Source organism: Haemorhous mexicanus, chromosome 10 (assembly GCF_027477595.1).
Source record: "Haemorhous mexicanus isolate bHaeMex1 chromosome 10, bHaeMex1.pri, whole genome shotgun sequence".
Classification (NCBI taxonomy): domain Eukaryota; kingdom Metazoa; phylum Chordata; class Aves; order Passeriformes; family Fringillidae; genus Haemorhous; species Haemorhous mexicanus.
This window is the reverse complement of record NC_082350.1, coordinates 17,565,053-17,588,287: the sequence shown is the minus strand read 5'-3', so window position 1 is coordinate 17,588,287 and position 23,235 is coordinate 17,565,053. Positions and strand designations below refer to the sequence as shown.

Genomic DNA, 23,235 nt, shown 5'->3' with positions numbered 1-23,235 from the left:
ATGTGTGAGAACTTGGCTGCAGGGATCTCACATGTGCCCGTGCACACTCATACACAGAGGGAAACTCAAAGCTGTAATTCAGGTACAATCTATGTTTAAGGTTATCCAGGATGTATTCCACTATTTACAGATGTGGTACCAGCATGCTGTACACAGGATAGGAGAATCCAAGAGCTGAACCAAAGCATGAGGTTGTTTATTTAACAATCTGCCTCAGCAAGTGTAAAGTTTCCTGCCTCTAGTTCAGCATACAAGCAACTTGATTGTGTATCACCCTAAAATCTCATCACAGCCTTCCCTTGCCAGGACTGCTCCCATCCACACCTAAAGCAAGTCACAACACAACTGAATCTCAAATTCCCATTCTTAACATACCCCTCCACAAGGCAGCATCAGCTGGAGCAGGGAAATCTTACCAAAATCCTTAGAAATTATCCTTAAAAGACATTCTGCAAAGGCTGCTCCCTAGAAATGCCTGTCTGCTGTGGAGTACAGCAGCTCTTGCAGAGCTGAGTTTTGCAGCAGTCTTGCATAAATCAGGCTTTTCAGTTTCCCAGCTTGATGGACTTGGGTATTTGCTGGGTTAATTTTGTCCAGTCAGCCCTGGTATAGGAGTTGTCCATACCAAAGCGGTAAGTTTTAAAGGCAGAAACCAACGCTGTATTTTACAGACAGAGTCAAGTTCTTAAAATCAGTTATTTATTCCAACAATATTAAAAGGAGACACACCACTTTCTCAGTCATTTTTCCATTCGTAGTATTTTTATTTTTTTTAAACCCATGAGCTTAATCCCTAATTTTTCTATGGAAAAGCTGGAAGGAAAAGATCACAGGGAAGAAGGATCAGCCTGCTAGAGCATCCACTGTGCTTGCTCTCCCTTTGGAGAGGTTGTTGGGCTTATGGTCGAGACTATATTTTTAAATACTTTCTGAAAGTAAATAAATAAATAAAAATCTCTCCAGGCATCGGTATTAGCTTGTGAAGGAGACCCAAACAATGCATGGGAGGCTAGAAAGGAGCCAGTAAATTCTAAGGGTGTAGAACAGGAGAGAGGATTAAGTCTGGTGATTAAATTAGGCGACGCATGAATACATTCCAATGCACAACATCACTCAAGCACTGGACAAAACATATGGCAACAATGGAGAGCGCTGCCCACGAGGTCACCTTTAATATGATTAGCCATGGACGCCTGAAAGGAGATCTCCCGAGTACCAGCATGGTAACCCTGCTTTGTGCAGCCTAGAGAAGCTCCCTGTGAAAGCCTTTGAGGCTCCCTGAACCCACACAAACGGCTGCTGTGTGTTCAGGGATGTGCCCAAGTCCACTGAAAGCAGGACACAGACAAAAAAAGAGCCTTGAGGCCAGGCGAGCGTGCTGAGCATGGTTTTTGTTCCCCACTCCCAGGGCAGCGGTGGGAGCGGTCCCCAGGGTGTCCTGCCTGACAGCTGGGTCACCACACGGGCTCTCCTGTCCCACTTGGACTTTTCAACTCTGCCGTCCCGCATTCACCGGCACCGCTTCTCTCTTTGAAGGGGGAGAAAGCGCCTCATCCATCACTGACACGAAGGCAGTTAATTCACTTCTTTACAACTGGAAAGGCTTTTGCTGTGAGCAGGAGGGAGTGCAGGAAGAGTAATGAAATCCAAAAGGGAGCCAAATGATGCTTTCCTCTGCTAGACGCCAGCGCTGGCAGTGCTTGCTGCTGGCACCGTGCGTGGTGGGTGAAAGGAGACTCTTTTGTGGTATGCCATTAGCTACATCCAAGGCCCCAGTTCATGTTTACCACAGCCACTGCGTTACTTCACTTGGTATTTTTTTCCAGTACTGTTGATCATACTGCAGAACTGACCGAGTCCGTTTGGAAGCCTTGCTCACAGAAAGCAGAAACAAATTGCTTTTTGAAAAGACTATTTTTTTTTTTCTTTTGTAAACCAAACCTCACATTGCTTTCCATAAACCCAACCTAAAGCTGAAATCCTCACTTAAAACTGAAGAGCAAAGGTCCGTGCTAGGCTTTGCCCACACTGGTAGGCTCAGCCATGCCACTCGCCCATGGAGATGCCACAAGCCATGGGAGTATCCAGCTGTGCTGCTCAGACTGCACAAGAGGGCATCTCACACTCTGGCACTGTTCTGCAGCCCCAGCAAGTAAAACCCCATCACAACTGCAGCCAGCAGGCTGCCACAGGATCACAGAATATTCCGAGTTAGAAGAGACCCACAAGGATCACCAAGTCCAGCTCTTATGTGAACGGCCCATAGAGAGGATTTAACCAAAATTATTACCATGCTCTGACCAACTGTCCTGTCAACTGTATTGGGAAGAAACACTCCATGACATCAAAGATAATCTCAGTGAGTCACTCTGCATGACAACCTTGCTGTAATCAGGTGAGCCCTTCAGACTGCTGAACTCTACCCCAGAGGACCTTGGCACACTCAGCTGAGTTCCCCACAAGATTTCTCCAGGCCTTTAGCATTTCAGGCAATGAAATGCTTTTAGATTCCAGGCAATGACTAACTGGGGACACGTGAGGGACAGGTCCAACAGCAACTTCTTTCACTCACTTTGTATCTGCATGGCTGGAGGGTGAAAGTCATGGAGACAACCCCAGGAGCAACTTGCTCTGGCTCACAGGTCCCAGGAGCTACACAGGCTCAGTGACAGAGCAGCAACAAACACAGCACAGGACTGCTACCAGCTGAGCTCCTGCTACTGCCAGGAAAAGGATCATCTCCTAAAGCCCTTTCCAGTTTTACATTTCCAGCATGCCATAACTGCAGAGCCTTGACACAACACAAGCCAGGCACTGCACTGTCACAGCTGACATTCAATAAGCTGGGAGATTCCTACCCTCTCATACCATAGAGTCACCTTTGATCCTTCTAATAGATCTCTTACACTCTCATGGAATCTGCCAAGACTGAAGATCAAGCCAGTTTCTAATGAGACAAGGCAGACCATGCAGCTGCATGCTAGTTCGAAAAACATTTGGGGCAACAGGCACATGAAAGGTTTGGGGTTTTTTACTTCAGACAAACAAAAAACCCTTTTCCAAACCCTTCCCTCTTCCACAATGAAAATTAATGAGGGTTGGGAGAAAAGTCTATGGTAGCTCCCATTTCTTGGCCAGTCAAGCTCTTTTCAGTAAATCTTCCTACTCTGAACTGTGTTTTGTATCCATTGCTGTGCGACCACTGTGACAAAGGCTACTTGAGGCAAAACCACTGATCCTCAGTGCTGGGTCTAAAGTAAGTTACAGACAATTTTCCTGAAGGGATGATGCCCAGGTGATGTTACTTTGTCCAACTGATTGGGGTTGGGGCAAGTCCTCTGTCCCCTGCAGGGCTTGGCTGCAGGTGGCAGCTGTGAACTCTGAAGAAAGAAGGTCATCCAGTTCACTCCTGAGGAGTATCCATGTCTCCCTATGGAGTGGGCACAGAAGGACAGGTTTGACACACCTCTGTCTGCTGGATTTCTTCATGCCAAGAAAAATGTACAACATCTTGTTGGTCCCGGCGTGTGGAGACCAACTGGTTTCTGTGCTGGGCCTGGCCTGTGGAAACTCCAGTCAGATACCATATTTCTATCTGGCATCTCCCAGTGCTCACTGTGTGCTCTAGTCTTTATCTCAGAACTCCTGGGATTCTGAGCAATAGCATTCTTCCAGCGTGGAGAAGCTCAGAGTACTCTCTTGCACTCTGTTAAGGAAAGACACACCTGTTTACTATCTCAGCTGGTTGCAACAGCACTGCGTTCGTGGTCTTTAAAGTGATTTCAAGGACCCTTTATAAATGCTTGAGGATCTGAAAAGAGATGACCACACTGCCAAAGGATTTCAAGGTTGGCCCCCTGGGTAAAGGATAGTTGTCAGCAGCTCCTCCTGGAACAATGTTATGGATCCATCAATATATCTACCTTTTACTCCTACCTAAACAGGAGAAACCAATAACTCCCCAGATCATTTAACCACCTGCATCTTGCCCATCGTCTTATTAAAAAAACAAAAAAAAAAACCAAAACAACTAAACAGCAAGGCAATGTGAGCACAGAATTCACTTTCAGTAATGCTTGAAAATAATAAAAAACAGAGAGCTGAAGTGAGAACTCAAAACCTCAAAGTAATTTCAGCCATACATACACGAGTAGGGGAAAGTTTATACATGATGCAACAGAAAAAATGACTCACTTTCTGAAATGCCAAAGCCTGTTTTAGTTCTATACCTGCTAAACACATCAATGACTGAGAAATCATTTAATAAATTGCATTTTTTCAAATCCCATTTTAGCTATTTAAGCATTTTATTTCCCAGTATTGTAGGTCAGGTTCTACTCTAACATGCTAATCAGAAATAAAGTGCAAGCTGGATCAAGGAGTTTGTTCCTCAGAAAAGCAAGGATAGTCTTGAGATTAAAACAGAGACCTTGAAATTGAGGTGAAACTACAACCCTAAAGTTAATGCAAAATCTCATGCTGACTCATGGGACTGTGAATTTTTCAGCACTGCCATGAGACACCCAATAAGCGACAGCTCTGCAACCCCCCCAGTTCTGCAGGATCAGACAGATCAAACCCATGACAGGGCAGGTTTACTTCAACTGTCAAGGATGGCACAAATCAAATTTTGTTGTATTCAGGCTAGGCTGGTTTTTTACAAAAAAAAGCCAAGCAAGAGTGACTGCTTAGTTAGTTTGTATTTCTGCGACAGAAACAAGTTTTCAAGCCCAGTTAAAGGAATTACCCACAAAAACCCCTTCACAGTGATTTTGCATGGCTGGTTTCTTCCAGATGTCTCAAGTCCCTCATGCCACTCAAGTCCAACAGACTCTAGAGGCTACTTTCTTGCTGGCTCTTGCTTAGTTTTCAAGTGACCACTAATTTAATGGCAGCCCATCACAGATGGGCAATGGACTGTGGCCAGCTTGGCTGGTAACTAATTAGCACAAATGCAAGATATTAGCTATGAGATTCAAAATAGAAATATGCTTCTTTCAGAGGGCAAAGTTTAGTAGTGTTGGCAGGTTTAAGGTGTTGACAATGCAGTATCTAGTGAATACACAACTTTGGGGAGAGATGGGTGTTTGTGCCTCAAGATGGAAGCAGGGACAACAGGGAATGTGCCTCCCACCAGTGAAGGCAGAGCTGCACAAAGAAGGAGCACACTCAGGGAGGAGGTCTTCCTCAAATCCCAACTAAGGAAATAAGTGCAACGTGGACCAACAACCTTATCTGAGATGTCAAGCTTCATGCTCCCATTTTACGCAATTTCATATTCAGGGGAAATCCATACTCTGAATTATGTTTGTTTGCTTAAACAACTTCCCTGTTACCACATGAAGATGCAGAAAAGGGCAAGATAAATGATCCAGACTACTCAAGACAGATTCAAAGCCACTTGCTTTCAAAACAAACCCAAGAGGTTGCTCAACAAAATGCACTCCAAATGAATCACTGCAAGCTTTAACAGGACATATCATTTCAGAAGATGTGAGCTTGGACTTGGAACATTTGAAGATAAACCCAAAAGTGGACTTCAGCAGGTACTGGTTTCCTCAGATGGGGCACGATCAGCTCTGTCCTCACCTGCTGGGATCTTGGCTATGCTTGGATCCCATAGTCTCATTTCAGAGGGCTATGAAAACCACAGGTGCTTTCTAAGCTTCTTTGTACTTCAGCATCCATATGCTATGAATGACAAAAGATAAAATACCCCAGGACTCAGAAGGAGTGATCATGCCCAGAAACACCTGATAAAATGAGTTGTGGCCATGAATATTCTCCCTTCTCACTTTGGAATTGAAATGAAAAATCACAGAACTGTAATGTCAGAATCTTTCATCTCCTTCCAAACGTTGTCTTTTGTTATTATACAATTAGCCTTTCTTCTGTATACGGTTGGGTGAGACTGAAATGGCCCTGACGAAGAGCTGCTACATCTTCACCTATGGCAGATTGATCACATTTGCAGTTATATCAGTCAACACCCAGTGACTCCATCTAAAGAGGATGATGGATTAGCCTTGCAGTCAACTATAATTAATACCTGAAAAAAAACCCTTGTCAAGTCTTTGTTCAAATACGTGATAAACAGAATCTGGAACAACAAGAGACTTTCTGATGACGTCCGTTCATCACCAGGGAAGAAAAACAGCATTAAGTGAAGGGCAAGACTCTCAGAGCAAGGATTGTTTCCTCAGCAGAAAATGTAAAATAAGAATTTCCTCCCAGCACTCACCCCACATGCACCTCTACACAAACATTTTTTCCTGGGTTTTATTTGCCTTGCTATCAGAGAAACTGAAGAACCAGTTTGTTTCTGCTTCATCAAGAACCAGTTTTTCCATCCTGAACCTTTTTCAATATAGCCAGCAGAAGCCACTACTCTCCCTACCAACCTCAAAAATACCAGTGAGCAGCTTGCTCAGCTGGATCAAGCACTGAATCCTCTGTCCACCTGAGCTATCAGCATCACGTTTGGGACACATTCCACCAGACTAAGCCAACACAGATGCCCTCTATTTCCCCTAGACATGTTATTTGGCACTGTCTGAGCAAATGACACCAGGCTGTCTATCACAAGGCAAAGGCAACACCCATCTGCGAGCAGCTAATCCATAGAACCAAGAGACTTGTACTTCATGCGTGAATTTGGAGTGCTTGCAAACACCTTCAACCTTGCTTTCAGGTCAGCATGCAATGACTGCCAGCTCATCCCCCTTCTACAATGGCTGATCATCAACTGGATTCAACCAACAGAAAAAGCCAAGCAATTTGGAAGGTCTAATGATGTACTGCCCACTGCAACTCTGTCCCAGGCAAGCAGGAGGGACCTTCATGGGATAGCAGCCCACTGGTTTGGTCCTGGCTCAAAGCATGACAATAGGCAAAGCCCAAGAACTGAAAAGAATGGGGAGAGAGACTACTTGTGAAACACACCAATTGCTTCTGCACTGCTGAGATGTGCTGGCCACAGTTCAGCCCTCATTTTTCTCTGCTCTGATTTGTGAGACTCATCTGCTGGGGAACCAGGATAAAAAACCCTGTCCTTAACTGGGCCAGCAATACACAGCAGAAACAAAAAAGCACCACTTCTTATTCAACAGGTGTCAGTAATAACACGAGACGAAGAGAATGGTCAGCATTGGCCCAAGGCACTGGATTTGGCAGGGGAATCAGATAAAGTCCTGTCAGCTTTGCCACCAACACTCCATGTGAACTTGGCTAACTGCTTCACCTCTTCATACCATTCCCATCACCTGGAGGGATGGAGCCAGCCTTCCCTCTGATACTTGCTCTGAGGCTAGCAGGTGAAAGAACAACCAACTCCTCTGTGTCATACAGCATCTCAAAATTAAAGCAAAAGACCTGGTTTTTACAGAGAAGTTTCTCAGCTTGCACGTCTGCAATAGATTTAATAAAACTCAAGGGTTAAGCTGTGTTTGTTTAGAAGGAAACTACTCGTACATCACCGGAGGTCTTGAATATCTGAGCTAGTGGCTGGAATACTTTCTCCAGGAAGAATAAAGTCATAACCCACTCTTGCATTACTGATGGTAAATTAATGCCAGAGCACCACTGTGTGGGGAGCTCCTTCCTGGCTGTGTTTGCCCAGACATCTGGCTGCAGTGGCTCCCAGCACAACGCTCCACAGCCGAGTCCCGTGCTCCAGCGTCCGACTCTCCGCTCCTGCCGGAGCCAGCTCGGCCATTTCCCCACCTGCTCCTGCTGGGACACAGCTGCTCGGCTCGGAAAGAACCATCGGGGAACGGCGGGACGTGTGCGAGGACATCAATCCTACTCACACCCCTGGGAAGACTTCATTAAAATCCCAGGGCAAAAGACTAGATTCAGAGAGCTTTCCACTCAAAATCCTAATTCAATCAAATTATTTTAAAACCTCCTGGCAACGCAAATATCTCCGTGCAAGCAGAGAGATGCTCAGCCAGCACACATCCCCTCTATAACGTGATCCCAGAACAGCTCCATCCCATGTGGATCCTTGGTGTGTGTGCAAACTTCCCGACCTAAGCCATAGCTGCTCCTGACCACAGTGGTGACATCTCATATTCTCCTGCCAAGCACCATGTTCCTCTGTGGTATTGCAGGGAAGAGATGCTGAAAATCCTCCCTACTTTTCTGACACACCTTTGTACAGCCATTTTGGGTACTCCTGCAGGGGAGTACCATTCCCCAGGAGGAAGCTGTGGCCTCAGATGCTCGTCTTGATGTATTAACTGGGGCTACACAAAAGACATAAAATCCCTGAAGGAAATTAATCTCCAAGTACATCCAACATTCCTCCAGCTGCCTTATGTATCACACAGTATAAGCAACTATCCATAATGATCATATAGCACCTGCTGTCCCCATTCTGGGTTTCAGTGATGTCTCTTTAACCAGACATCAAAGAGAAGGAGCAGACAATGCTGGAATTGTGATAGGAAGTGAATAGTGAAAGCTCCTTGTCAGTCTGAGTTTCCATTTATCTCACAGGCCCATACATACTGCCCACCCTGGCTCTGCTGGCATGTTCAGGCACTTTTGCTGTAAGAACCTCTTTAGGAAGGTATTGTAGCAGTTTTCAGGCTTTTATAGATGGGCCTTTTGGATTTTCTCTTGCACCGAAGCCAAGTGTCCAGCCAGGTACCTACACTTCAACCTACCCTGATGGAACCAAATCCGACATGAATTTGTACCGTCACATGCCATGCAATGAGCACCATGACTCTCTTTTTCAGACTGACCAAGAGATACAGCCCCTGCTCCAGTCAGGGGCTGGAGAAAAGCCATTTACTCCTCCCTTGAACAGTCCACACACTCAGTGTGCAGTGGTAGCACATACAGCAGCCTTGGACAGAAAACTTAAGGATCATTAAGGATCATTCCAGGAGTAGTCAAGCCAGGATGAACCTTTCTGCCCCAACTGCATTTTAAGACATAAATTCAGAACATGCTATTAAAGGAAACACGTCAGACTGAAGTCTGTGCAACATCATAGCCCTTTTCTGTCCCATCTAAACACTTCTTCCAACCCTAAGTCTTCCATTCATATACTAATTAACTATATTTTGCATACAATGACTGTTTAACCAGGGTAGAAATATTTATTATGTTCACAAAGCAAGAATAAAAGACCTGAATGCTTACTATACAGATATGAAGCAGGAAATATGACAAAACAATTTCCCATAATTATTTCCAGCAGTTGCTCATATTGGAAAATGTTAATAATGAGAGTAATTCATTTGTGGTTCTTGAGATTTACAATTAAACAGCATTAGCAAGGACAGCTGTCTAAAAATACATGTTTCTGTGTTATCCCATTAGCCACAACCAAAACCAAAATTTCCCAACATACAGTGTCCCAGGCAGTGTCCTTCCTCCTCCTCACTTTCCATGTGTGAGTGGCTTGAGTCAACTTCTCAAAGCCATTTGCACCAAGCAGGCAGACTAGGTTCTGAGGCTTCAAAAACTATACAGAGCTGGCTAGTAAATCCCAGAGTAGCACACCTGGGTGGTTTGGAGCTGGCATTCTGCACACATCTTGGAGTTTGGGACCTTTGTGCTTGTTTCCCTAAGTTTCCTGAAGCTCTATTAAATGCTCTCTTACTTTAGCAGTACCGCCAGTCTTAAATAAACAAAGCTATTCTCAAAGATCACTGATTTCCTTATCCTCACCAGACATGGTACAAGACCATAGGTCTCCAGTGTGCTACAGAGCTACAACAATACAATTTTTACTCCCTCAAGTACTCAAAACAATACAGACCCACAGGGAACAGCAATCCTTGCTCACGTGACAAGACAATGGCATCATACACAAGCCGGGAGCAAGCAGAAGTGAGACCATTTCACTACCAATTCAACACTTAAATTCGTGTAACACTCTCATCTTTGTCATTTTTATCCTTTTTTTCCTTCCCTTTTCCCACACACCTGCAAAGCTAAATGTCTGTTTTGCAGAAAACAAGGAGAGAAGCTATTCTAGCAAACAGCTCAGTGCCATTACTGGTAAAATGCGAATGTACTTCGGGTTTTTCTCACAAGGAACTTTGGTCAATGCTGATGTTTTGAGCACCCAGGTGTAAATGTGCCAGTAAAGGTAGAGTCACCGCACAACAAAAGGAAACGCTTAGCTCACAGAGAGTTGTCATAGAGACAGATCAGCATCCCGGGGTATTCTCATTTTAAAAAGGCACAGAAATCCTTTTTAACCTGTCTTCCCGTAGGCATCTGTCCTCGTGATTCATTCCTAAACTGCTGAGGCCAAAACAGAACCATTTATCAGCACGTCTCCTCTAGGCGGGCTGGAGCTAAGAAGCTTTTCTGCAAACTTGATGGTTTTTGTTGAAAGCAAGTTTCTATCTGATTCTCTGGCTAGTGTTTCTAAAAGCTGTGGGCTGGGGAAGTGATCCAGCTTCAAAGTAACCTGGCCAGGAAAAAAAAAAGAAAGCTGTGGGTTGTGCTCACTTTGCTTTTTAAACCAGGTCAGAGCTCTGCTCCAATTTATAGACTGGCTACACCAGGAGCTGTGAGAGGACAGCACAGAGGGGGCATTTCATGGTCTTGTGCAGGAAGGAGGTGCTGAGGGGGAAAGACAATATCGCAAATACCTGAACATTTTTCTTAGTCACATACAGGACTTCCTCCCTTTGCACCTAAAAGCTGCAGCTCTGAATTAGAAGGAAAAGAAATACATTAATCTCTGTCTGTGTGGACAAAGTTTCATAAGCTTCTTAGCTGTTTGAGGTGCAAAGTCTTTAAACCTTTAAAACTCAGCTCAGCTGCTTTTTGGAACTAGGAAGCTGGCAGGCAGCACAGGAAACCATATTCTAGGGAAACAGCCCCAGAAGGGGCCTATAGGGACAGCTGGATCCCTATGGAATGACAGACGTGTGGCTCTGTTTGCAAACATGGTCCTCAGCCCCAAGGTCCAATGCAGCAGGATTCCCTGCAATGCCAGCAGGATTCCCAGACCTCTGCAGAGGTGTGAAAGGAACTGGGGAGTGGGGGGAAAGAGTGGGTCACAGGTATGTGGGTTAAAGTCATGGCCAGGATTAAACTACAGCAAGAATTCAAAATTGCACAGCCCCAAGAGACACACATACACTGACACTGAACCCACAAACCCTAAGCTTTCCAGACTGTGTTCTATCTCTGTAATATCTCATGGTCTTCTATGTGACCCAGATATGTAATTCCTAAGTTATTAAAATCTATATATATCTGTATATTCTTCATCCGTTGAGCTATGGAGATTCCTGCTTCTAAAATTGCTGCTAAAAGATAAAACTATGGGCAAGCAGATGCTGCTCTCACTTTAGGTCATAAAAATTCAGCAGTGACATTCAAAGAGGAAATATTCTTCTCACCCCAGCAGGACCAGCCTGACACTGCTGCATCCTACTGGAGCCATCCTGTGTCACATCCAAGGAGCTCCCTGGCCAGCCAATTATTTCTGCTGTTATAAAGACATGCTCATGAATGGCTTCATCTGAGAAATACTCTTAGTTTTGGGGAATAAATCCTAAACTACATGGATCCTGTGGAACAGATCAGTATCAGTCCAAAGAGAAAACTAAATCAGACAGGGAGAGCACCAGCTCAAAGCCACCACAGCCAGAGGCAAAGGAGGATGAGAGAGTCTTTCCCCCAGGATTTTCTTAATACCAGCAGGAAGCACAGGAACACTTCACACTGAAAAATGGCAAGGTGGAAGTAAGCAAAAAAAGTCATCACTGTCCAATCAGGAGTTACTCCACGGTAGAACTTTCAAACATAACACAATGTATAGGAAGAGGTCTCACATCCCTTGGAAAAAAAGGCACAGGAGTCATCTATGCTCAGCCACCCCCCTCCCATAAGACTGTGAGATGATAATTTCCTTCAGTCACATATTTATTTGGAATCCAATATTTCATTGCCCCAACTTCCTGCTGGAGTTTGTCTTCCATTGTTCAGGATCTACATTACTCAACAGGAAATCAGTGAGAGGTCCAGTGATTAGAAAGGTGTGTTTCCCATTTGGACCCACCCTTGCTTGCTCACTTGGGGCTGGAAGTGGGACATGGCATACAGCTGTGCCCATGGGAACTCAGGGAACTGGGGAAGCAAAAGTAGAGAAATTTGTCCCCTTCTATTAAACGACACAGATTGCTTTGTCCCACCATATGCCACTGGCCACATCCCCAAACCTGTTCCTCACACACTGTTCATACTCAGGCCTTGGAGCAACCACTTCCTCCATGGGCTGGGGAGGGTACAGTTTATCAAAATAAACCTATCAGGGCAGTACTTGACTCCACTAAGTGTGGTGAAAGTGTCCCTTGATGGAAAATACGCTTCCTTCTCAAAGACCATTACTTTGACATTCTTGCCAGGGGAGAGAGATTCTGCACTGTAAAAAGTGCCATTTGTGACACATAACTCAGTTTATCATGATGGTTGGGAACTAGGCTGAGCAGGAATTAATGGCCTCTGGTGCCCTTAGCTGTGGCTTTTAATCCCAATCTCACAAATGATCCTCCAATATGTTCTCTTTAATGGCTCCTCTGTAGGAGCACAGAGCAAAACAAAACACAGCAATCTTTTATGGGCTATCACTAGAACAGGATGCTTTCCTGGCCAAATCCTCCCATTGAAAATGTCACAGCTGGTTTAAAACATATTTCCCCTGAGGTTAGTTTGATAACAGGTAACTCAACTCAGGGGCACACAGCTAGCAGTCAGCACTACACTGTAACAGTGACTTGTGCAAGGCAGCTGGTGACCTTTCTGGGCCACAGCTTCCAGTCACCATGGACTCTTTTTCCAAGCCAGATACCTCCAAGGCTTCCCAGGCAGCTGATCTCGTGCAAAAGCTGTGATTTTTATGTTTCTCTAGCATTCAGGGTGTGCTTGGGAACAAAGGCCCAGTTTATTAGCCATTGTGCACTAAGCCTCAAAGAAGGAAGTCTCTGTTCCAGAAGAGGTTTAAGAAAACTTCAAAGTGGAAGTTTGATTTCCAAAAATAGCTTTCAAACTAATTTAGGGAGACCTTAAGCAAATGTCCTTGCTCCAGGCTCACTTACGTGCGCGGAACCAGTCCTCTGAGACCTCCTACAACAGATGTAGGCAAGACAGCCCCAGACACTTCACTGCCTACAGCAGGAAGTTTATCCTAAAATAAAAACTCCTCTGCTGAAAACTCAAGATACAAATTTGTCATTCTGTCCATCTTAGACATGGGGGAAAGCACACTGCCTCTTCTTCACAGCAGCTCTACCAGAATGTTGGGGAAGGTCACAGATTAGAGACATTTCTTGCTCCTCTTTCTCTACAATGATTTCTCTAAAATTAGACTTTCCTGCAACTGGAGACAACACTACAATGCTGAGTAAAATGGAAGGGTTACAACATATATCTTACATACAATAGCCCTGTTTACACCACTCCTAGCTTCTTTCTCAGCAATATCCTTATGTTGACTCACACTCATTTTGCAAAATGAAACAATAGAGCTTCCTTATATTAAAAGATTATTTTGTCTCCTGCTCAGGAAGACCACTGGGTCCTACAAATTACTGGAACTGCCTACCCAAAAAACTATCTGAAGCCACCTCAGAGCAGTTGAACATCATGCAAAAGTATTTTTTGCTGTGATAGCCTAAAATATCTGGATCTCCTTGTAAAAAAGAAATTACACATACCACTACTGATACAAGATTATTTAAATCACCCCAGACAGAAAACCTCCTTACTAGAATTTTTTCCTCTGAAACACACCCAACACTTACAAGTAACTTACTTAGATAACTTACTTAGATAACATTTAGCCATTTTCCCAGCACAGAGAACTGCTATGAAAGCTGTGGAAAATGAGAATATTGCAAGCACAGAAAGAAATGTGGAGGATGAGCCTTTCCCAGTGAAATGTGTACTAATATCTGAACTGCACGATAATGAACGACACTGTCATGATTTGTTTCACAGTATGAATTACTTACCCAGTCCAAAAGGGTTTTAGGATTTTGAAAAATGTTGGAAAATGGATCACTCCTTAAAAAACAGGGATTTTTTTTCTTTTCATCCTACTTACTGCTTATGGTACATAATTTGATGCCGCTCTTAAGACAACGTTGGCACTCAAACCTGCCTTTCTCTTCCAGCCTTGATTTTACCCTTCAAGTTTTTAGATTGGCCAGAAAATCCTTAGAGAGTATAAGGTGAAATTGCTTTGGTGAAGCCTGAAGGGGCTGGACTCACTCACCTGGTCTAAGTGCAGGGCGCCCTCGGTGAAGCGCTGCTTGCGCAGGCGCTGCGCGACTCGATGCAGGTTCAGCACAGCCTCCTGGATCTCAGCTATCGAGTGCTGGGGTGAGACAGGGGGGAGCTCTTCAGGTGACAACACCTTCCCAGGGCTGTCAATCATGCTCTGTGCATGGTCGTAGCTGAGCTTCACGCAGGAGCAGATGACTGTCCTCCCAAACCACTCATCAAGGATCTGCAAAATTGCCAAGTGGAAATTGATCTGAGGACTCATTCATCTGGTGCACAAAAGCTTGGGAAGCTGTACAAACACTGGGAGGAATGATTGCAGACTTCCCCACTACCCATGATCTCTGAGTGAAGATCTTGTCCTACTGAGACCTTGAGGCCTTTTGCCCATGCAGATTCTCTGGCATCTAGTAACATGTATATGCAAGTAACAGGTAACAATGTATTGTGCATATACAAAGGAGACTGCTTGGATTTCCCTCCTCTACCTGACTTTTCTCCTCCACAGATCTCCAAGAACTACAGACCATCTGGGAGTTGAACCCAGTCTGTTGACTCACAGGTTACCAGGTGCAGGAGTGACAATAGGCAGATACACACATGCCAGAGAGGTTCTCCTCCCTAAAGCACAGCAGAATGACTTAAAGTCTGGCCACCAGGGCACAAGGGGCTAGCCTTAAAATCCTGTTTTCAGGAGTACTGCAGGAACCCCAGCGTCTGACTAGCACTTGTGAAAGTGCCTGAGTAGGACTTCGTGGGAGACTTCTAGAGTACTGGGAGGAGAGAGATGGACAGCCACTGACCCCTTGCTTCTCTGATCATGACCATGGTTCTAGGTCCAAACTCAAGCCAGGAACCTTTCTGGGCTTCCAAACTACTTTGGAATTGAGAGGAAAATATTCAATAAACTGCTTATAAAATTATTTTATTTTAAACCAGAAGCCACTCCCATTTTGAACTCCCTTAAAGAATACTCGTGTAAAAGTAGGAATTCTGAATTATTTCCTAAAGCAGACAGGAAAACCTATTTTCAACACAGATATATAAGAGAATCAATCCAACAGCTCTTCAAGGCAGTGATAAAGTGCAAAGGAACATGGGCAAAAGGATTTTCACAAAAGAGCATTGGCATGAGGGCTCTGGAGACAGATGCAGTTTGTGATAAACCATTTAAAGCACAAGTGCTCAGAGAATGATTGAAGAATTGTAATTCTGCCTTAGCTGCCAGTGCCACCTTACCCCTTCATCAGCCCAACAGGACAAGGTGAATTCTGCAAGTGACAGAGTCCAGGGAGAAGGGTGAGCTCCCTATGACAGCCTCGTCAAGGACACTGCTTCAGAGACAAACCTTCCTCCTAATAGGAAGGGATTGATTCCCAAAATACCTTCACTGCCTCCTTCCCTAATGCATCACAGATGTGCTGTATAACTCAGCAACTCAGAGCTCTGAAAGTCACAGCACAGGGCTTTTAAGGTTATTTCTACTTCCAAAGTGCTTTAATAGCAGAGATGCAGCAAGTAGCATCTTGCAATGTAAAGTGCTCTGACCACCAGCTCATGGTTATTCCCTGTGTCTCCTCTTCTGTGCTGTGGAGAAAGAAAGGAAGAGAAAGCCAAAAAAATTTAAAAAGTTTTAATTTGGAGCTTTGGAGCTGGACAGAGATGTTGTAACAGTGGTGAGTGGTGGCAGCACCTGCTCTGTGTTCTGCTGCGTCTGTTCAATGCAGTTCAGCTTCTTGTGGTGATGGGGGATGCATGTCCAGTAGGTCAGCAGCCCCTACTTTGGAAACCCCACCAGAGGAATGGGCAAGCTCCCATGGGCTGGCCCATGTACCATGGCTGAGGGATGGGCAAGGCACAGTGGAGGAGCAACATTTGGGGGTTGTGAGCTGGGACCTAGAGATTACAATGAGTAGCCCACAAGATCAGTCTGCAAAGTTTCCCCCATCACAGCAAACCTGGTGCACCCAGAGTCCACAGAGAGCACCAGCACCTAAAGGATTTCTAAAGTTATTATAAGGTTTCCCCAGTTCTGCCTGCTTTTGACAAAAACCCATAGTCCTGAGCAACATCCAGTCCTACTGTCAGTGCTCTCAGGGCTCTCCACCAACAGCTGAAGTTCAAGGGCTCTGTTGGGGCCTTTGACTCACCTCCCTTTCACCCAGCTGAGCATGGGGGAGCATGTGATCCTGTTTGCACTGAGATACAGGTATACTAACACCTAGAAATACCAGCTTTTAGAAGAATGCCCTCCTGGGCAAAAGCCCTACAACCACTTTTCCTCTTGGAAAGAATAAATTCTTCTCCAGCCTTCACCTGACATCCATATCAAGTGACCTTGAGTAAGACTGTAACCCTGAAAGGTCTTGTAGGAGAAACCAGTTTGCTGAGATGGCCACAGGCAGCCCGCTCTCCCAGGAACACCATGGCCACAGCCCAGACCACTCCAGAGGTCTGCTCCCTGAGCTGAATGCTACAGCTCCTCTATTTTCTCACTGGTCAGACAGGGTTGGACTGAGCACTGCTTGAAACACAACAGATATATCATATGGGACAAGAGACAAGATGTAATTAAAGGCTTATTTTAATTAAGACTTGACTTTTAGCTGTTCAAAGACAACTCAGAGTCAATAAAAGGTCTGTCTACCTAGTAGCTGCTCTTAGAAGGTCTCATGAGCAATCATGCTGTTACTATAGGAAGGGGAACACTTCACAGCAGACAAATACAACCCACCTCTGTGCCAGAGCAGGGACTCACTGCAGAAATACAAAATCAGGACTGCAACTGTATTTTGCTAAAGCACAAAGATAGATTCAGCATCTTTTAGAGCAGCTGGGACAATAATGAGGTGAATCTTTGTGGAAATTACTAAATTGTCACAAGAAATACAGTCTACACAAAGAGTTGTATATGTAACAACAATGGTTAAAAAAAAACAAACTCTTTGAGTACAAAAAGTGTATTTTGCATAGACTGAAGATTGTTCTGGTACTGCCAGTCTTTAGCCCTCCCTGATTAGTAAGGGGACCCTGTGATCACCAAAAAGGAGATTTTAGGGTAACAAAGAGCGTGGGAGAGAAATAGGGAGAGAAATGAAGACCTGGGGAGTGGTAGCAGGCAGCTGAAGGCAGCCCAGTGCACCAACAGACAGCCTCCACAACTGCTCCCTGGAAATAACACATGCAGAGAGGATGGAGCCGTGCCTTTGCTGAAGGGCTATCATGCTTTATTTGGACTGATGTAATTTGCAGCTCTGAAGAGAATTAAACAGTCTGTTTAGCAGAGAGGCCACAGAGGCACAGTGCAGCATCCGCCGCACTGCACAACTGCCTGCGAGCTCCAGGCAGGCCTGCAGTCAGGGGCACATCTCATCCCACCCAAAGCATTAGCTCTGAATTGCTGCTGGAGGTGAGACATTAAATGGTTGGGTGACCTGGTAAGGAGCAGGACATTCTCCATTCCTGAGATTCATACAAATATTCATCCTTTCCCAGCCATGTTGAGAGATTATTTCAGTGAGAAATTCCACAGTATGTCTTCAGCAAGACAAGACACGGGGACAGTCCTACATCCTCCAGTTATTGTTCACCTTTGCTATCCACCTGAGTGTTGAGGGATGACATTTTTAGCACTACAAAAGTAGGGGCTGGCCATGAGGGAGGACTGATTAGCAGGATGACTGCCTGCTGCCTAAGGTACCTTGCCTTCCGGAGTCAATTTCCAAATCACAGAGAACGTCAGTCTGTCTTGCATGGGATTGAGACTGCAGAGCTCCTCACAGAGCAGCCTGGGAAGCATTGGGATCACCTGCAAGAGAAGAGAGCCTTGGTGAGACACAAGCTTTTAGTGTGGACAAGCTTCCCTGATCAGCTGGAAAAGAAAATGTATGTTAAGCTGTCAGCATCACGTTGTCTGTGGCAGGAGTGGCCACGTCACACCTCTGAGATGCGTCACCCATGCCAGAGCTGTATCACATGGCAGACAGCATGCTGGCATGGAATGAGGATGTAAACCAAATCCTCTGAAATGAGAGGATTTCAGGCATGGCTAAGGCCACCAACATCCACACTAGCCCCATCCCTCAATGAGACCAGAGGCAGTTTTAAGTCTCCAACCTGGGAATCGTTCCCAGTGCTCCCCTCTCTAGAATGGAGTAAGCATCCTGGAGTGATCTGCATCCTTGGTTATGCAAACACTTACACTGCAACTTTTAAGGTCACAAAGTTTGCTCTGTTTTCCACTTCTTCGCCACTGCCGCTTTGGCACTGGGAAGAATGAGGAAGGGCACATCAGGAAATGTAATGTTGAAGAAACATGGTCCTGGCAGTCAGGAGCTGCAGAGGTTGGACTGGGGAACTGTGTTTCTTGCTTTCCCATGGAATACCACGTAACCAAGCAGTAAATGCAAGTCTGCTCTCTGCAAAGCATAAATGAAGCTTCTCCCATGCAACAAAGGAGCCGTGCTTGGTTTCAATAAAGATTGAACCATGCTTTACAGCACAGACAGGAACTTGTAGATGCAGGCGAGATAAACAAAAGTACCTGTGTTATGACTATTGACCATGCTGTTTGCAAATGGAGAGCAATTACTTTATTATACTCAAAATTTGAACAAAATGTTAGCCAGCATAAATTTCTGCAGGATTTTTTACCTCATGTCCTAATTCCTTACAACTAATCAATATTTCTGCTGCTGAACATTGAATTACCAAATTCCTCACCTGACTACACCAACAAAGCTAAAGCTTTTGAGCATATTCATGCTAGAGCAAACCTGAGTAGCTCCAAGTGTTTCCACCATCTCTGAGTTATTTCCTAAGTGTCTGTATTAAAGATAATCTTTAGCAGCTGCTTAATGAAGCAAAACTCATTATTTGAGTTTCACTTCTGACTTCCCTTCTCATTATTTACCTTTGTGAAGAAGGAATAACTGCCCTCAAAAAACCACTACATTACTCCTCTAGTTTATTTTGAGTAGCAACATGGAATGATGCTTTTCAGAAAAACAGAGAGAAATGCTCTACTTGTGTGCCATAAGGTAATTTAGCTATTTAATTTAGTTTCCGTTTTGACTGCTCTGTGTGCCAGCCTGTAAATATAGGACCAGCAGGAAGCTGACTGGCATACAAATCCCAGCTCTTCCAAACTCTGACACCTATTTAGTGATTTCACAGATAACTTTTTCTACCTAGAGACAGGAGAACCACTATTCTTCAAAACAGCATGAAAAAACAGTGTCAGGTGCCCATTTTCTCCTCAGGTGCACACACTTTACACTTACCTTTTGCTCTGAAGGAAAGACTTAAAATATTTAATCATATTTGTGGTTTGGCACCAGAAAATGACTATAAATCCCTTCTAACTGCGGTGCACACTAGTGCCAAAAGGTTAACTGCATGGTCTGGGGCTCTCAGGGAGTCACACCATGAATCAGCAGCCCTGGTTCTCCTGGAAGGTCACAAGGGCACAGCCTATGATAAGCTGTTTCCCGCAACACAAAGCTGCCAACTCTGTTATTGCAGAAGGTTAACAATACTGCTACATTCATAACTCACTGCCCCGCTACGTGAGCTTGCCCATGCTGCTTGCAAGGACCCACAAGGGTTTAAATTCAGTGTAAGTGATGCCAACCATATCAGAAAAGAGAGAAAATAGCTTTATAGACTCTCGGAAATCTCTGCCTGCCCAAGATCACCCATGACCAACTTAAGACCCCAAAGGTCAGGTCACAGCGAACAAAGTGCCAGTAATTTAATAAAAGCGCCCATGCCCTTTCCCACCCTAATTAAAAGCTGCTTTTCTCTCTCTCCCCAGCTATGATAATTTGATAATGGTCGGTACTTACTGAATATTAGTGTGCCTTTGCACATCCTCTTTCCTTTCACAACTCCTGCAGCAATACCAGTTTGCTAGAAAAATGCCTGCATGGAACACGAAAAGCCCATGCTCGCTTTAAGTGTACTTGAGCAGGATTAATATCCGATTCAAGAGGCTGTAATTCAATGGAAGAGCTTTCAATGATGTGAAACACAAGCAAAGCTTTAACTCAGATCATAATTACAGCATGAAACACTCACCAAAGCAATTAGCTGTAACAAATCTACTGTTAGGGAAGCATCAGCCTGTGTTACCTTTGTTTTACAAGAGAGAAACTTTAGGCGAAGTAACTTAACCTAAGCCATGGAGGAAGTCTCGTGGGAGAGTAAGAATGCAATCAACCTTTTCCCAGCAAACACATACGTAACATAACCTGACCTTGCACTGAAGGTATTTCAATTTATTCCACCTTACTGAATTAAAAGAAACCTGTTTCCAACAGCACAACAGTCTTGGCTGACTTCCTCCTGCTTTAACATCACAATTCCTCCTCACCCTCTACATGGAGTATAAACCTACTGTCACAAGGCACAGGAGTTTAAGTTATAAATACACATTTCCTTTTTCCTTAACATGATATGGTCGCAGCCTGAAAGGATTCCCAGTACTTGCAAGCCCAGCATTTAATATACAAAGATGTCACAATTGTGTCACACTCAGAGAGCGAGATGTCTCAGGAGTGATCCCAGGGGCTGCCCAGAGGAACTCTGGCAACAGGATTATCTTCATCTCTTTCTGACGGATATACAGGATGAGAGATTTCCCTGAGCACATCTTTAATGTCCAGATTTGCAAAATATCAGAGTTGTGTAGAATTGCCTTGAATAATCCAGAGGTTGCCCGGCACCTTTTTAATGCTCTGCCCTTCCCGTGACAGTGTGCCAAGAGGCAGCAGTGTCTGCCAGCTGTCCTGTGGAGTGCCAGGGCACACACGAATCCAGCCAGGGAAATGCTGCTGAGGGATAGCACCTCCAGTGGGAAGTGGTTTCCTTGGCAAATTGCTAAGGATGTGCCTATGCTGGGGATCACATAATTCAGCTTGATTTTACTGCAGATGGAAATCAAGTCACCTGGGCTTATGGAATAAAGAGTTTATAAATGTAGCTGAATCTAGAAATGCAGTTGGAGAGGCCCAGCAGGGCTAGGCAAAAAAATTTTACCATGTAAAAAAGGAGCTACACTCCCCAGGAAATCCATTCTAAAGAATGTGTCATAGAAACCAGGGCTTGGGTGGTGAGAGCTTGTCTGGTTTTAATCCCCCTCTATCAGTCAGGCTAATAAAAGACATCATCTCTGCACACAAGCCTTGTAGTGCCCAAGAGATACTGGAAAGGGCACTTTGAGTGGAAGGTTGATATCAATGCTGGCAGCTGCAGGTCTGCATTTCAAATGAAACCACAGACAGAGGATTTCTCTCTCCCTGTTTCCAAGTCCTAAATGCAAAATCTTCAGCACCACCCTTGAAACTCAGTTGTCCAGCACTGCCTGACAGCCTGCTCCATGCTACTGGCTCTCCCTGCAGGCAGCCCCACATTCCAGAAAGCCAAAGCAATGGCACCACTGCAAAACCAAAGTGAGAGAGGGCACTTCTGGGGCTGGGGGGCTGCTACACACCATCATGCTGGCATTATAAAACAGATGGACCTGTGACCATGGCTGGTCACACTGCTTAGCAGCTGGCTCCTTTGCAGGAGAAGATCCAAACTCCTGCTTGTGAGAGCCCTGGGGTTTGTTTTGTTTTGTCTCTTCAACTCATAAAGTGCTTCCAGAAACCGAATGTGAGTTTCCAGTCTCGGACTCATTCCTAGGGAGCTGAGCAGGGGAGAGAGTGAGCACACGCATGCTGAGATGACAAAAGTTCTTGTTCCCTATAAAATCAGAAACATCTGCTGCAGCCAGGACTAATTCACTGGCCAGGTTCAGAGCTGGTTAGCCCAGAGCAGCTCTGATCAGTGGACTCACTGTAGCAACCTTTCAAGGAACAGAAGGGGAAAACTGGTCAGCCAATCAAAGGGAAAAAGGAACATAATCCCCTATCTTCACAAAGTTACATGAGCAGTTTTGCTCCCTTCAAACTTCATTCTGCTGGCATCCTGCTTGACTGCCCCTTAATTCTTGTTTCAGGTTGGTTATGACCACCACTGACTCCCAAGGTGATCCTTCTCCCACAATCAATCCAATGGGGAGGAATTGTATTAAACAAGATTTTCCACTAGAGCTGGTAGGAGAACGCTGAAGTTCAACAGTGGAGTGGGCTCAGCAAATCTCTTGCTTGTACACTAAAAGTCACCCAAAGGAACTAGGCAATTTATTTATGAGCCAAGATTTCTCCTCAGGAGTTGTATCAACACTTCCATGAATTCAGAGTTCGAGCAACTCTTTGTTACTCGGCCTGAAATTATCAAAATATCAACACCCTGACAACCTGCTGGTGTCAAAAGTGAATGTCTTGAAGTCCTTGGACTCAACATGAAGACAGGCTTACAGTTCTGATCTTTGATCTCCAGTGTAAAATAGGACCAGTAAAATATTATAGGGATTTATGGCTGAACTCTCACTCAAGCTGCTTCACACCTAAAATAACACTGTGAGATGTGCCAAAAAAGAGGAAACTGTTTAGGTTTTCTTGCTTCTTAAAACCTGATACATTCTTATTTCAAAAACTTTTGACTTGTATTAAATAGACCACTAGCAATTACACAATAACTCCCCTTCTGGTTCAGGAAAATTAAATATGTGGCTTTATTTAACTTCTTTTGGAGGATTAGCATGGTGCTAACCTCTCGCAGAATCACAGCTGTCTTAGGAAACACTTTCATCAAAGGAAAGCATATTTTCTACAAGAGTCATGCTACCATCTTGTTTCAGACAGCCTGGCTGTGTTCCTTTGCCCATCCCCTCGTTCCTTTTCATCTCTTGCAATTAAAATATTGAAAATTTCATCATCTAACCTAGTTTGTTGTCTTAAAATGTGTTTTTGGCAGGACAGAAGTGAGGGTAAAACACCAATCCTGACTGCTGGGCCACAGGAGGTGAAGATGAATTGATGATATGGGGCAGCAGGTAACTTATGCTGGCATTGCACAGCACTGGCA

At 44.6% G+C, this 23,235-nt stretch overlaps 1 protein-coding gene across 5 annotated transcripts in view; it reads right to left on the bottom strand.

Moving 5' to 3' along the window:
* DIS3L2 (DIS3 like 3'-5' exoribonuclease 2) overlaps positions 1-23,235 on the bottom strand; it is a 180,489-nt gene that overhangs the window by 46,885 nt on the left and 110,369 nt on the right. For all 5 annotated transcript variants that reach the window (XR_009487686.1, XM_059855607.1, XM_059855605.1 and 2 more), the window contains exons 13-14: positions 17,963-18,070; positions 14,255-14,488 (exon numbers count right to left, since the gene is read on the bottom strand). Coding sequence is in view for 4 of the 5 variants with exons in the window: in XM_059855607.1 (XP_059711590.1) it covers positions 14,255-14,488; positions 17,963-18,070 (342 nt within the window). In the remaining variant the exon portion in view is untranslated. The remainder of the gene's footprint in view (positions 1-14,254; positions 14,489-17,962; positions 18,071-23,235) is intronic.